The sequence below is a fragment of the Chiloscyllium punctatum genome, chromosome 25, assembly GCF_047496795.1.
Source record: "Chiloscyllium punctatum isolate Juve2018m chromosome 25, sChiPun1.3, whole genome shotgun sequence".
Classification (NCBI taxonomy): domain Eukaryota; kingdom Metazoa; phylum Chordata; class Chondrichthyes; order Orectolobiformes; family Hemiscylliidae; genus Chiloscyllium; species Chiloscyllium punctatum.
Window position 1 is genome coordinate 44,018,769 of NC_092763.1, and position 14,660 is coordinate 44,033,428.

Genomic DNA, 14,660 nt, shown 5'->3' on the forward strand with positions numbered 1-14,660 from the left:
ACTCTCATATTAGTTATGGAAGAATATAACCACAGACCCTTTGATTCAGTATAATTTGTTAGGCAGGGGATATTAAGCAGTGACTGGTAAAATGATTTAAGCAATTGAGAGAGTGTAAACTCTTCAAATCTTTTGAAGAGGTTCGATGTAAACTCTAAGCCAGTCACCATCCTGACTTGGAATTTAATCACTGTTCCTTCATTGTTGCTAGATCAAAGTCCTGGAATACCCCTCTAAACAGTATTGTATGTTTACCTCCAGCACATGACTGTAATGGTTCAAGAAGGCAGCTCATCCCACATTTTCAAGGATAACAAGGGGACAACAAATGCCAACAATGTTCGTGTCCAATGAGTGAATTAAATAAAAGTTTTTTTTTTATATTTTAGTTTCAAGAGTTTATCTCTGGAAAGTTACAGTAACCTTTCTGCTTTTGGTTACGGATGAACTATTTCTGTGTTCTTGGAAAATTATTTTCTATTGCAGCAATTCTTAAGTGGAAGAGGATTTGGACAGAGGACTCAATAGGATGGTCAATGAGAAAAGGAGAATGCCAGCCATATGATTTTTAAATGCTGTTACCATAGTGTTGAAAACTGTCACATTTCAGTTGATTATTTAAGGATGTCGAAGGGAATAATTTGAAGTCAATGGAAAAGAAAATTAGGTGGATTGTGTCGTGGGTGACTGATGTTCTTTTATTGATTTTGCACTAATTCCACCACCAAAACCACCACCAAATTTGAATTTCATATGCATATTTGTTTTTTTTTCTGTGCTTTTAACAGCACCTGTCAATGTAGCATATTTCTGTTTAGCTTTCACAGATGGTCTCAACTGACAAGGCCATTCTAATTGGTCAAAAGACTTCTTTATTAATGGCTGCAGCAGCTAGTCTAGAGATAAGTCGGAAATCACCAAGTACTTCAGAGCAGGTGAGACAGGCTTAAATTTGGAAGTGTAGCTGTATGGATACAGTATAAATTGTAAAATACGTGGAAAAAAATCAATCTACAAGATTAATCAATTATCTCCAGTAATGTCATAAGAAAAGTGCAAATTTCTGAGATTTATTAACCCAATTACAAATGACTTTTAAAAAAATTAATTTGTTTTTTTCATGAAGTATAGGGATTTAAAGTAGAAATGCAGCTTGGTTTCTGAATTTGTAGATTACTCCAAATTGGGGTTGGCGGTCGTCTAATAACTACACAAAACAAAGGAAGATTTTAATAAATGTTCAAAATGACAGGTAATTGGCAAATGAACTTAATTTTGAGAAGCAGAAAAATGCACATGGATGAATTAAAAACAAAATGTAATGAAATACTAAGCTAATCATATGGCAACTGTGGAGAGAGAAACGGTCAACATTTTAAGTTGATAACGTTGCATTCAGATTGGAAAAATATTATAGATTTTGAGCAAGGGCTCGGCACAACCAGAATAGAAGAAAAGTTTGGGATTGAAGGACAGTAGAATAGTCTTAAAGAGCCAAAGGGAATGATGATAAAGCAAACAAAGAAGCAAAAGAGCAGAAATCTTGCTGGCTGAAAGTGAAAATAAGAGAAAGTAATGAAGTAATCAAAGAAAACAAAATCAGGAGTGAGAGTTTGCACTCAAATTGTTGAACTCAGAATTATGTCTAGTAGAGGGAAAGTACCTAAACGAAAGATGAAATGCTGTCCCTCATGCTTGTGGTGAGCTTTGTTGGAACAGTGCAGTAGCCAAGGAAAGAGGTATCAGTGTGAGAGCAATGTAAAGAATTAAAATGAGAGTCCACTGGTAGCTTGGGTTTTAATACTTGTGGTCTGCATGAGGTTCTCTGCAAAACAATCACTCGGTCTTTGCTGTACCATGTACAGAGATCACATTGTGATCTGCAAATGCATTTCAATTGCTTTTCTACCTGAAACAAACATTTAGGAGTTTGAAGGTTGCGACAATAAAAGGGAAGGTGCTGTCAAGGGAATGGACACTTCAGAATTCTGAAAGTAGGAGGAAAGATGTGTTTGGCTGTAGCATTATGCCGGAAGTGGAGGAAATGGCAGAAGATAATCTGTTGAATAACCAGAAAACTAATGTGGATGTGAACATAAAGGGAACTCTGTCGTAGGCTTGGGATGGTTTTGACACATTGCTGTATGGCATTTTGCTACATCAGTGTCACATCTATAGCATATATCAGCAAGTTGGACTGCAAATAAACTGCATCAACCAATTATCCTTGTCTTAAAATCAAAGATAAGCCTTTCCTTTGTGGAATTAAGAGCAATTAACTGTGGTCCTGCTGCAATTAGTTGAGGGTATGCCTGATTCCAATTTGAGTTAGGCCAATTTTTCTGCAGACGAAGGTATCTATTATGATGGAAGAGTAGTTATTGGTGATGCAGCAACAGCAGAGGAGATACCATATCCCCTATGAGTGATTTGGAAGTGCAGAAGGCAGGTTGAGTTAGTAGTTTTGGAGAATGTGGTGAGTGAAAGGAAATTAAGATGAAATAATGCATGGAATAATGAGTTGTAGTCCATAAGCCTTAGAGAGGTGAGTATGTGGTGACAGATTTAGTCATTGGTGGCTTGTTAAGTGCAAGACATCATAGAGAAAATGAGGGCACTTAGCCTTGCACAGCATAGAAGATCATTAATCTTCTCTCAATATTGTTCAATGCACTTCACCAGGGGACTACATTGCTATCTTGGTCTAGGCTGACTAAGATTCTTGGTGTGATCTCCTTTGCTGGACAGTGGGTAGAAGTACTGCCATCCTTTCTGCCACCCCATTCACCAGTCCTTCTAGGTTCAAGTGGGGAACTGAGGAGCTAGTTAACACAGGTCATTATGCATGGTCCACCATGAATTTGACCCAGAAAAATGCTTTGTCCAAAAATGGGAAATTTACCCTCAAGTATCTCAAATTTATAAACGTTATGCTTTCTGCTAGAATGAATGCCTTCAGAGTTACCTGCACGTCAACCATGTACTTAAACATTTTTTCCACCCTATCTAAATATTTTTGCAGTTTCTCTGCTTTCTCTTCCAAAGTACTTTGAATTTGTAATGTAGATTAAAGGATAATCAATAGTGATGTATTGACATAAACTTGAGGGAGCCTTTCAGAATACACAGAATAGATAGGTGCCAGTGAATTAGAAAAAAATTCAAGGGACAGACACACCCATTAACGATTAAGTAGCAATGGTAAAGACAGTATCAAGCTATAAGATAAAGTATATGATTCTGCAAAGAATCAAGTGGCGGGTCAGAATATAAAATACCGCAAAGAATGACCAAAGTAAAGAGGGAAAATTACTGTAAGAGAGAAGGCTAGATAGAAATATTAAAGTTATGCTGAGTATTTTTTTAAAAAATCGAATTTGAAGAAGAAAGGTCAACAAAACAAGTGTTTGTTCAGTAGAAAGTAAGACTGGAGAATTAATAATGAAAAGTAAGGAAATAAGCAATATCACAGAAGCACAATTAAATCAGGAAATGGAAGGAAGGGAACAACTCAGAATCACCACAGAAGTGGTGTTGAGTAAATTGTGGAGACTGACAAGTGTATGGCTTCTGATGGACTTCATCCTGGGGTCTTCAAAGTAGTGGCTTGTAAGTTAGTTGATTTGTTACTCTTAATTTTCCTAATCATCCTTGATTGAGGCATGATCCCGTTTGGCGAGAAGATAGTAAATGTAATTCCTTTAATTTGATAGGAAGGGAATCAGTACGAAGAGAACTACAGGCTAGTTAGTTTAACAACTGTCACAGAGAAAATATTAGCCAGTACTATTAACAGGTTATGTCATTTGATAGGTTCAAGTTAATCAGACAGTTTCAACATGGTTTTGTAAAGGGCACCACGTTTGGCCAAACTGTTGGATTTCTTTGAGATGTTAATAAGTGCTATAAATATAGGGAACAAGTTGATGTACCATCAAAGGTTATTGCAGAAACTAAAATTTCACAACACAGAGGGTAGCATAGTAGCATGAATTAAAAGACTGGCTGGCTGACTTGAAACAGAGAATAGACATAAACAGGTGTTTTTTCAGCTGAGTAAGATATAACAAGTGGTGTGTCAAAGGGACTTAGATGAAGGGACAGAAGATATGGTTGCCAAATTTGTCGATGGCACAAATACAGAACAGAAATTAAGTTGTGAAGAGAACATGTGATTGCAAAAACACATGGACAGTTAAGTGAATGGGCAAAGATGTGGTCAGTGGAGTATAATGTGAGAAAATGTGAAATTTTCTAGTTTGGCAGGAAGGAAAAAAAAGAAGCATATTATCTAAATGTTGGGAGATTGTGAGTCTCTGAGATGTAGAGAGATCTGGGTGTCGTGTGCATGAATCACAAAAGTTTCATCCGCAGATACAAATAATGAAGAAAGCTAATAAATGATTTGAATCCAGAAGACAGGGAGGTTATGCTTCAGTTACTCAAAGCACTGGTGTGACCACATTTGGAGTACTGTGCAGAGTCCTATTTAAGGAAATATGTGAATGCATTTAAGGCAGTGCAGAGTGGGCTCAACTCAACTAATAGCTGGAATAAGCAGTTTGTCTTATGAGGAAAGGTTGGATAAACCTGAAATTTAGACGAATAGGAGGTAACTTACTTGAATCATAGAAGAGGAGTCTTGAGGAAGTAGCTGTGAAGAGCATGTTTCCTCTTATAGAAGGAACTAAAACTAGGGATGATTTTGAAAATCAGGAATTGTCTAGTTGAAACAGATGAAGTGAACATCTTTCTTTGAGTTTTGTGACCTCTGTGAAATGTGAAATTCAGATTACAGTTGGATCAGCCATGATTTGAAATGGATCTAGAAGTTGAATGACCTATTCCAGCTCTTAATTCATTTGTTTGTTATGTGCTTTGCTATCTAACTTGTAGTATTAATAAATTTGATACATTACATTTGGCCATCTTTTGTAAACCATAAGATAGAATATTACAGGTGTATGAACAACATGAGCTATGGACAATATTTTTGGCAGAATTGGTGGGAAGGCTGGTGAGGTCCATCTCGCCAGTAACAGCACCTCCCATTTCTGATGCTTTAGCTAAGTGGTGAGATGAATTTCTTGATAGGCAGTGTGAATTTAAGTTACAGGGGACTAAAGACCTTTTTAAGCCACAGCCACCTCATTAAAGTAATGAAGTAATCACAGCTGCTTGTACTGTGATCCACAGACATTGGCATCTGACATTTGCCAGCCTCTCATGATCCTCAAATCACTTCTCTGATTCACTTGCACAGCTACCTAGATTACACCACCTCCCACCATGCCCTCTGTAAAAACACCATCCCATATTCCCAATTCCTTCGCCTCTGCTGCATCTGCTCCCAGGAGGACCAATTCCAATACCGAACAACCCAGATGGCCTCCTTCAAAGACTGCAATTTCCCCTCAGACGTGGTTGACGATGCTCTCCACCGCATCTCCTCCGCCCTTTAATCCCGCCCCTCCAATCGCCACCAGGACAGAACCCCACTGGTCCTCAACCTACCACCCCACCAACCTCCAGATATATCGTATCATCCTTCGTCATTTCCGCCACCTCCAAACAGACCCCATCACCAAGGATGTATTTCCTTCCCCTCCCCTATCAGCGTTCCGGAAAGACCACTCCCTCCGCGACTCCCTCGTCAGGTCCACAACCACCACCAACGCAACCTCCACTCCCGGCACCTTCTCCCGCAACCGCAAGAAATGCAAAACTTGCGCCACACCTCCCCCATCATTTCCCTCCAAGGTCCCAAGGGATCCTTCCATATCTGTCACAAATTCACCTGCACCTCCACACACATCATTTACTGCATCCGATGCAGTGGCCTCCTCTGTATTGGGGAGACAGGCCGCCTACGTGCGGAACATTTCAAAGAACACCTCTGGGATACCCGCAACAACCAACCCAACCACCCCGTGGCTGAACACTTTAACTCCCCCTCCCACTCCGCCGATGACATGCAGGTCCTTGGCCTACTCCATCGCCAGACCATGGCAACATGACGCCTGGAGGAAGAGCGCCTCATCTTCTGCCTAGGAACCCTCCAACCACAAGGGATGAATGCAGATTTTTCCAGCTTCCTCATTTCCCCTCCCCCCACCTTATCTCAGTCCCAACCCGCGGACTCAGCACCGCCTTCTTGACCTGCAATCTTTTTCCTGACCTCTCCGTCCGCAGCCCCTCTCTGGCCTATTTCCCTCACCTTCGCCTTCTTCTACCTATCGCATTCCCAACACCCCTCCCCCAAGTCCCTCCTCCCTACCTTTTATCTTAGCCCGCTTGGCACACCTTCCTCATTCCTGAAGAAAGGCTTATACCCAAAATGTCAGTTCTCCTGCTCCTTGGATGCTGCCTGACCTGCTGCGCTTTTCCAGCAACACATTTTTCAGCTCTGATCTCAAGCATCTGCAGTCCTCACTTTCTCCTGATTCACTTGCAGGCTACTTAGGAAACGTAAGTTGCATTGCAAGGTACACTGGCAATTAGTATTGAAAGACTGCAGCAGGGACACTGAGTGCAGGAGCAGGTGCCCAATTCACAGATTTGACCAGGCTGCATCCAAGGTTGCTCAATTGTTGTCTGAGCACTAATTTTCTAAGCACCTACCTGTATGCTCCTGACATCCTATTGACGTTTATGCAGTCACACAACAGGCTGCGTGCCCAGACGGATCTGTCACTGTATTGCAGAGTGTGATGTCAGTTTAATACTTAGAGCACATAGCAGTTGCCTGTGTGCCAACATACTGCATATGTATTCAACCAAATAGCATGTGGATGGGGCTAATTTTGGTCTATTCAAGGGGGGGTGGAGGGGCACTTTTAGTTAAGGGGCTTGGGATACCCACCCACAGGGGATCTGTCCAGTTGCACCCTGAAGTTGGCGACAGATCATCTAAAAGAGTGGACTTGCATATCATTGATCGGAGCTACGAAGAAAACAGGGATATGGTCAGTCATGTCTAGGAACTGCTCTTTGAAGTTGGGGTCAATATGGTCAACTCAGTGTCTGTCCATCAGTTGTCAAGGAGTGTACAAGGGTGGCCTGTAGGAGCAGTTGGAGATCACTGCCAAAATAGATAGCTTTTGCTAGACTGACGGAGATGGCAGCCAAGGCATTTAAACAAGTGGGGAAACTGAAGGTGCAATAGGAGAGTATGCAAAACTGCATCCAAGGGCATCGACAGCTAAAGTGTGGGGTTATTGGGTCGTGACCCCTAAATTGGCCTCTACAAGGAAAATGTAGAGATGCATCAGTAAGATAAAACATCAGCATTCAGGTGGAGGGTGGATAGTTCTGTGTGGTGGATGCCCAGTTGGGGAGATAGCTGGAAATGAACTGTTGGGGTAGTGTCAGCTAAAAGGGAACATGAAGTCACTTGGAGTCCAGGATTACCTTAAAAGAAAGTGGGTCTTGATGTCAATGGTTTCCACCCTGAACTGCATTCCCTGCCATTATTTACATTCTTTTCATGTGCAATACAACTGGAAAATAGCTTGGGACAACCCCAAGGTGGACAGTATCAATATTACTCTGATGAACGAAAGCAAAGGATCCACATCTGCTGCATGCTAGGACATTGAATGAGCAAATTCATTCAGTATAAGTTTACAAACTTCAGCAGTGTTTCATTTGCAAATATTTCTTTGCATATATGCATTACATGCAGAATGAGTGGTGCTTATGCATCAATTGTTAATCAGTGACTGATTGCACCATCTCAGTGATGCTAGCTAAACTAACATTGTTGCCTTACTGATGCCGAAGTTAGTGGCAATAAATTAAAAGAATGCGACTGTCCGTTGAAATTCCCCCCTCCCAAACCCCAATCAGATGTGGAAGTTCCAAGGATGCTGTATGAAAGGGAAATATCATTTATTATGTGCCATGTAAGCACGATGTTAGACTCTAACAAACGCAATGCAAAATGCAATGAGGTGAGTCTGGAGTGGGCAAGGGTGGGGGCAGCGGAGGTGCGGTTGGAGTACAGCTGGTTGTCCTTTTTGAATGTACTGTGTTGGTACTGCACTGGCAGCATACGTTAGCACACAGGATATAATCAGAGCTGTGGTGGAATAGACGATAGAGCTGCTGCAGGTGAGGCTCCAAACCTTGAAGTGGTTGTGGGATCTGAAGATACAGTCCGGATAGAGTATTCTGTAATACTCTGATGTTCGAGCATGTGGTCAAGGTGTCTTACAAACGCAGCTTGCTCATCAAATAAAACTTTGAGATATTTTTCCATACTCTGTTTCAAAATAATAAATAGGTTCCACCCTGGACTGTTTTAGAGAATTTTCATTTCAGAAATGAGAGAATTGAGACAGGCACCTGTTCATGGTAAAATTCTCTCCAATTCAGCTGATTTTTAATAGGCGCTCTCCAGTTCTCCAGTGAGCGGCATGGTGGCACAGTGGTTAGCACTGCTGCCTCACAGCGCCAGAGACCCGGTTTCAATTCCCGCCTCTGGCGACTGACTGTGTGGAGTTTGCACGTTCTCCCTGTGTCTGGGTGGGTTTCCTCCGGGTGCTCCGGTTTCCTCCCACAGTCCAAAGATGTGCAAGTTAGGTGAATTGGCCATGCTAAATTGCCCGTAGTGTTAGGTAAGGGGTAAATGTAGGGGTATGGGAGGGTTGCGCTTTGGTGAGTCGGTGTGGACTTGTTGGGCCAAAGGGCCTGTTTCCACACTGTAATGTAATCTAATATATATCCAGTTATATCCTGCCATGCTGTCCTCATCACACTTGCAGCAGGCAGCGAGCCAATGTGATAAATGTTGTGGAGTCGGGGTAACAAAAGCAGTTGTCTAAAGAAAAGGGTGAAGTAATTTTGCTGGAGGAAATTTTATTGTGGATGGCAGAGCTCAGCTGCTTTGGCCACTTTAAGACCCACAAAACTTGATTGACACAGTTCCAATAGTCGCTAGGAGAAAGCGAGGACTGCAGATGCTGGAGTACCAAAGTCAAGAGTGTGGTGCTGGAAAATACAGCAGGTCGGGCAGATCTGAGGAGCAGGAGTATCGATGTTTTGGACATAAGCCCTTCATGGCCAAATATGGGCGGCATGGTGGCACAGTGGTTAGCACTGCTGCCTCACAGCACCAGAGACCCGGGTTCAATTCCCGCCTCAGGCGACTGACTGTGTGGAGTTTGCACATTCTCCCCGTGTCTCCGAGTGCTCCGGTTTCCTCCCATAGTCCAAAAATGTGCGGGTTAAGTGAATTGGCCATGCTAAATTGCCCATTGTGTTAGGGTGAAGGGGTAAATGTAGGGGAATGGGTCTGGGTGGGTTGCGCTTTGGCAGGTCGAAGGGCCTGTTTCCACACTGTAAGTAATCTAATCTAATCTAATCAGCAAGTGCTTATGAAAGCCTTATGCCTGAAACGTCAATTCGCCTGCTCCTTAGATGTTGCTTGACCTGCTGTGTTTTTCCAGCACCACACACTCAACTCCAGTGATTTCTAACTGGGTGCAGAATAATGAACTGTCACGATCAAGATGCTAGTACAGTATTCGATTTGCATTGTGAGGCAAACTTCAGCCGATATTCATTTCCTTGTGTTCTGTTTTGTGGGCTAAAAACAAAAGGTCACTTTTGGACACACCTGATTGCTTGTTTGCATGTAAATGTCCCACTACTGGACAGTAACTACGGGTAGCCAGTGGAGACTGGGGACTCAGAGAGGATGCTTAGATGGGATGTATCTAAGGGCAGGTAAAGTGTGTGGCATTTAATTGGCAACTAGGGTGAGAGAACAGGTTTGCATGTGCAAGATTGTATCTGCCATGCTGGCTATGTTCCGTGGGTGCAATGGCTTTGTGGCTTGTGCCGTTCCCCTGCCAGTGAGGAGTAACAATGAATTGCCAATATGTGCCTGGGTGCACAGCAACCTTTCATGTATAGTGTGAGCACAAGCTTCCCAGCCTTTCTTTGGATGTCTTGCGAGTGGCAGGTTGTCCAAGAACAATATGTGGTAATATGTGGATAGAATTGGACATAGCGATCACCAATTAACGAAACATGTTTGACAAGACATGATGAGAATTCCTACAGAAACTTGACATAATGCTTACTGAGTGAAAAGTTGAAAGATTCAGCCTTAAACATAGATTGTAAGTAGCTGAGGCCGGTGTATTGATTCTCGACAGGCCACCTTTTATGGCCTGTCAAACAAAAAATAACCCCTTTTACAAGATACCAAGATACGAATAACCATTCATCAACTCAAGCTTTAAATTGCCCTAATTGCCTGAGCCCTAATTTTCTTTGGTGTCTTGTGTCGCACCTTAATTCAATGTGTTTTTGAAAATTCAAGTACACACGTCCACTGTTTTCCCCTTAAGTTCTACCAGTTATGGGCTGGCAAACGTAACAAATTTGTCCGAAATCATGTCTCCATAATAAATCAGTGTTGATGTAACTTAATCTGTTTTTGCCCTGGTATGCCATCTCTCCGAAGAAATCCTGGCATATTCCATACTACTGACAAGGCTAACTAGCCTTTGGTTCAGTACTTTCTTTATGCTTCATTTGTTGAATAATGGGATTATATTTGTTACCTTCCAATCCATGGAGGCTGTTTTAAGAGTCCAGTGAGTGAATGGAGTGAACTCTTGAAGATTGTAAAGGAAGCATCCATTATCTTTGTCTTCACTTCTTTTAGATGAATAAGGCTTAAAGTAAGACTTGCCCTAGTTGAGCAATATTTCCCACAGTATAGTGCTAATGTCCTATGAATTAACACCATGATTTGAAACCCCTGCCACCTGTTCTACTTTTTCCCTACACATTTATTTTCTAAACTATTTGTCCCTGTGCCATTTTGCATTTGGCTCAGGTAACAATCTGAAGATTATTACATGTGAGTTCCTAAAATCATTATACTGCTCCTTCCTACTAAAGGTAAAGTTGCCGTAGTCCCAGAGAACAATAGGATTACTCTCTTATTAGAGAAAAACAGCTGGTGGTGAGTTTAACCAGAGGGCCACTACGTCTCAAGCAAGGAGCAAGGCTGAGAAGGCAGAACCTTTATGGTGACCTCAGCCGATATGGAATTGAACCTAGCTGATGGCATCGCTTTGCATAATAAACTAACTAGGCAAAATTGAGGACTGCAGATGCTGGAGATTAGAGTCTGGATTAGAGTGGTGCTGGAAAAGCGCAGCAAGTCAATCAGCATTCGAGGAGCAGGAAAATCGACGTTTCAGGCAAAATCCCTTCTTCAGCCCAAAACGTCGATTTTCCTGCTCCTCGGATGCTGCCTGACCTGTTGTGCTTTTCCAGCACCACTCTAATCACAAACTAACTGTCCAGCTGTCTAAGCTAATCAACTTCCTACCAACTGATTTGATTGTCTTCCTGCTGTATGCACAATGCATAGCTTGCTTACCTACCTGGCCAACTTTGTCCTCGATCTCATAAACAGCAAGAAACTTTTTACCTATGCGATATGTGCAGCAATCCTCATTATAGCAGTTGCTCCCTTTACCTATCTCATTGGCGTAGTTCTTTGTGTTCCTCGCAAATTATGCCACCTCATAGCACACGTAGTGTGTCTGGCTTCTGGTTGATCGTATCCAGCTAACTTGCTGTTGCTACCCAGCGTCTGCACTTCAGACTCCAGCTCCAGTTCCCATTCTATCTAGCCTACCAACTGTATAAAATATTGACTAATATCAAATTGTATATATTTAACTCTACGCTGAATGGATTTGGAGGTCCTTTTGGTTGTGAAGACTTTGAATCTTATTGTGGACATAAGTCAACTATTTGCAGTATTATGATCCGTGGGATTTGGGTAACTATGCAGTGTTTGCAAGCAAAAAAAAATACATTTTTAAATGCCTTATTCCACTGAGGTTAAAAATATTTTAAAATCTACGTCAGCCTTTTGTTTCATATTAATTATTTTGCCTCAGATTGCAAGTTTGACTCAGGCACGGGAGCACATACAAATTTGTTGGGACATTTGGGCAACACTGAAAGCCACAGTAGGAGGTAAGTGACCAGGACAAGCTTGATCTGTCAGACAGAGCAATGTGTTAGAGCCTATCTAACTATTAGAGGCCTCGGCTGATGAGGCTAAAGGTATTATTCATAGATGTATGTGGGAATTACTCAATCATATATATTTCTAAGTACAACAATTCAGTTTATTTTCTAAGACTGAGTAGTTTGAAAAAAATGCAATTTGCAGAAATTTAGTCAATTAGGTACTGATTAACAATAGTGATCAACCTGAATTAAGAATTTAATTGGTTCCCTCACAAACAATTTTAGAATTTCCATGCTTGCTTTCAAAGTCCTGTCTCATCTGCTCCCTCTCTTTTTTTTCTATAATATCTTTCAGCCCTGCAAAACTACAGGATATTTATGTCTTGTAATTCTAGCTGCCTGTACTTGCCAAGTTTTAATTGCTACACCATTTGAGGCCATGTTTTTAGTTGCTATGGGCTCCATACTCCAGAATATGCAATTTTTCCAAGTGCAGTATTGAACCAGTTTCCCATCTTCATCACCTGACAGAGTGGATCAGTTACCTCAATTAAAAACAAAATACTGCTGTAGTGATTGGAATGAGGGCCAAGTGGACCTCATTGACTGTGATCCTTGATTGGGGTTCTTAACCTGGGTCCGTCAGGGAGTCCTGGCTGACAGATCTGAACAGGAAGGCCAAAGAGTCCCCTCGTCTAGACACTGGCTTTCAGTTGGCTGGTCAGACTCTGTGTACTGTGGACATGCAAATAAAGGGTGACTTGGGGTGACAGGATACTGGCAACTGTGCAGGTATTTTAATTGTGGATGCCAGAAATCTGGAATAAAAGCAATGTTTGAAAAACCCAAATCCAGCAGGTATGGCACCATTGCTGGAGATAGAAACAGAATTAAGGTTGAACAAACCCAGAGTTGACCCATTTTCTTCTTTTACATCTATCACTTATGCTACTTTACCTCTATTCCTCCTTTAGTACATTGAGCACCCCTTTTCTCTTCTCCTCTGTGCCCCTTCACTATCTTTCAACTTACACCTTGTTGCCTTCTAACAACAGGATAATAACCTTTTCAAGTTCCTTTCAACTGTAAAGAAGCCATGTCATACTCAAAACACTAACTCTGTTTCTTACTCCACAGATGCTTTCAGATGTCTGGGTTTCTCAAGCTGTTTGTTATTGTGAAACCTGTCCAGTTTAATTACATTGATTTGAGTATGGGTTGCTGATGCATTCCACCATTCTGCCATATTTCCAATCAAGGATAATAGTGGGAAGTTGTGCGTGGAGTCGGAGGAGATTGGGGAAGCACTAAATAAATATTTTTCGACAGTGTTCACTATAGAAAATGAAAATGTTGGTGAGGAAGATAGAGATATTTGCATCTAGATTAGAAGAGATTGAGGTTCACAAGGAAGAAGTATTAGAAATCCTGCAGAGTGTGAAAATAGACAAGTCTCCTGGGCCAGATGGGATCTATCCTAGGATCCTCTGGGAAGCAAGGGAAGAGATTGCCAAGCCTTTGGCATTGATCTTCAAATCATTATTGTCTACAGGAAAAGTGCCTGAGGACTGGAGGATAGCAAATGTGGTTCTCTTGTTCAAAAAGGATAGTAGAGACAACCCTGGTAGTTACAGACCAGTGAGTCTCACTTCAGTTGTTGGCAAAGCGTTGGAAAAGGTTATAAGAGATAGGATTTATAACCGTCTAGAAAAAAAATAATCTGATCAGGGACAGTCAACACGGTTTTGTGAAGGGTAGGTCATGCCTAACGAATCTTATTGAGTTTTTTTACAAAGTGACCAAACAGTTAGATGAGAGTAAACCGGTTGATGTGGTGTATATGGATTTCAGCAAGGTGTTCGATAAGGTTCCCCACAGTAGGCTATTATACAAAATGTGGAGGAATGGGATTGTGGGAGACATAGCAGTTTGGATCAGTAATTGACTTGCTGAAAGAAAACAGGGTTGTAGTTGATGGAACATATTCCTCTTGGTGTCCAGTTACTAGTGGCGTACTGCAAGGGTCAGTGTTGGGTCCATTGCTGTTCGTCATTTTTATAAATGACCTGGATGAGGGCGTAGAAGGGTGGGTTAGTAAATTTGCGGATGACTCTAAGGTCGGTGGAGTTGTGGATAGTGACGAAGGATGTAGTAAGTTGCAGAGAGACATAGATAGGATGCAGAGCTGGGCAGAGAGGTGGCAAATGGAGTTTAATCTGGACAAGTGTGAGGTGATACACTTTGGATGGAGTAATCGGAATGCAAAGTACTGGGCTAATGGTAAGATTCTTGGGAGTGCAGATGAGCAGAGAGATCTCGGTGTCCATGTACACAGATCCCTGAAAGTTGCCACCCAGATTGACAGGGTTGTTAAGAAGGCATACAGTGTTTTGGCCTTTATTAATAGAGGGATTGAGTTCCGGAACCAGGAGGTTATGCTGCAGCTGTACAAAGCTCTGGTACGGCCGCACTTGGAGTATTGTGTACAGTTCCGGTCACCGCATTATAAGAAGGATGTGGAAGCTTTGGAAAGGGTGCAGAGGAGATTTACTAGGATGTTGCCTAGTATGGAAGGAATGTCTTACGAGGAAAGGCTGAGGGCCTTGAGGCTGTTCTCATTAGAGGGAAGAAGGTTGAGAGGTGACTTAATA

General features: G+C 41.9%; 1 protein-coding gene across 6 annotated transcripts in view; it reads left to right on the plus strand.

Moving 5' to 3' along the window:
• The window catches only part of tex11 (testis expressed 11), a 254,948-nt gene that overhangs the window by 180,350 nt on the left and 59,938 nt on the right, over positions 1–14,660 (plus strand). For all 6 annotated transcript variants that reach the window (XR_011964123.1, XM_072595189.1, XM_072595187.1 and 3 more), the window contains one exon: positions 11,934–12,012. Coding sequence is in view for 5 of the 6 variants with exons in the window: in XM_072595189.1 (XP_072451290.1) it covers positions 11,934–12,012 (79 nt within the window). In the remaining variant the exon portion in view is untranslated. The remainder of the gene's footprint in view (positions 1–11,933; positions 12,013–14,660) is intronic.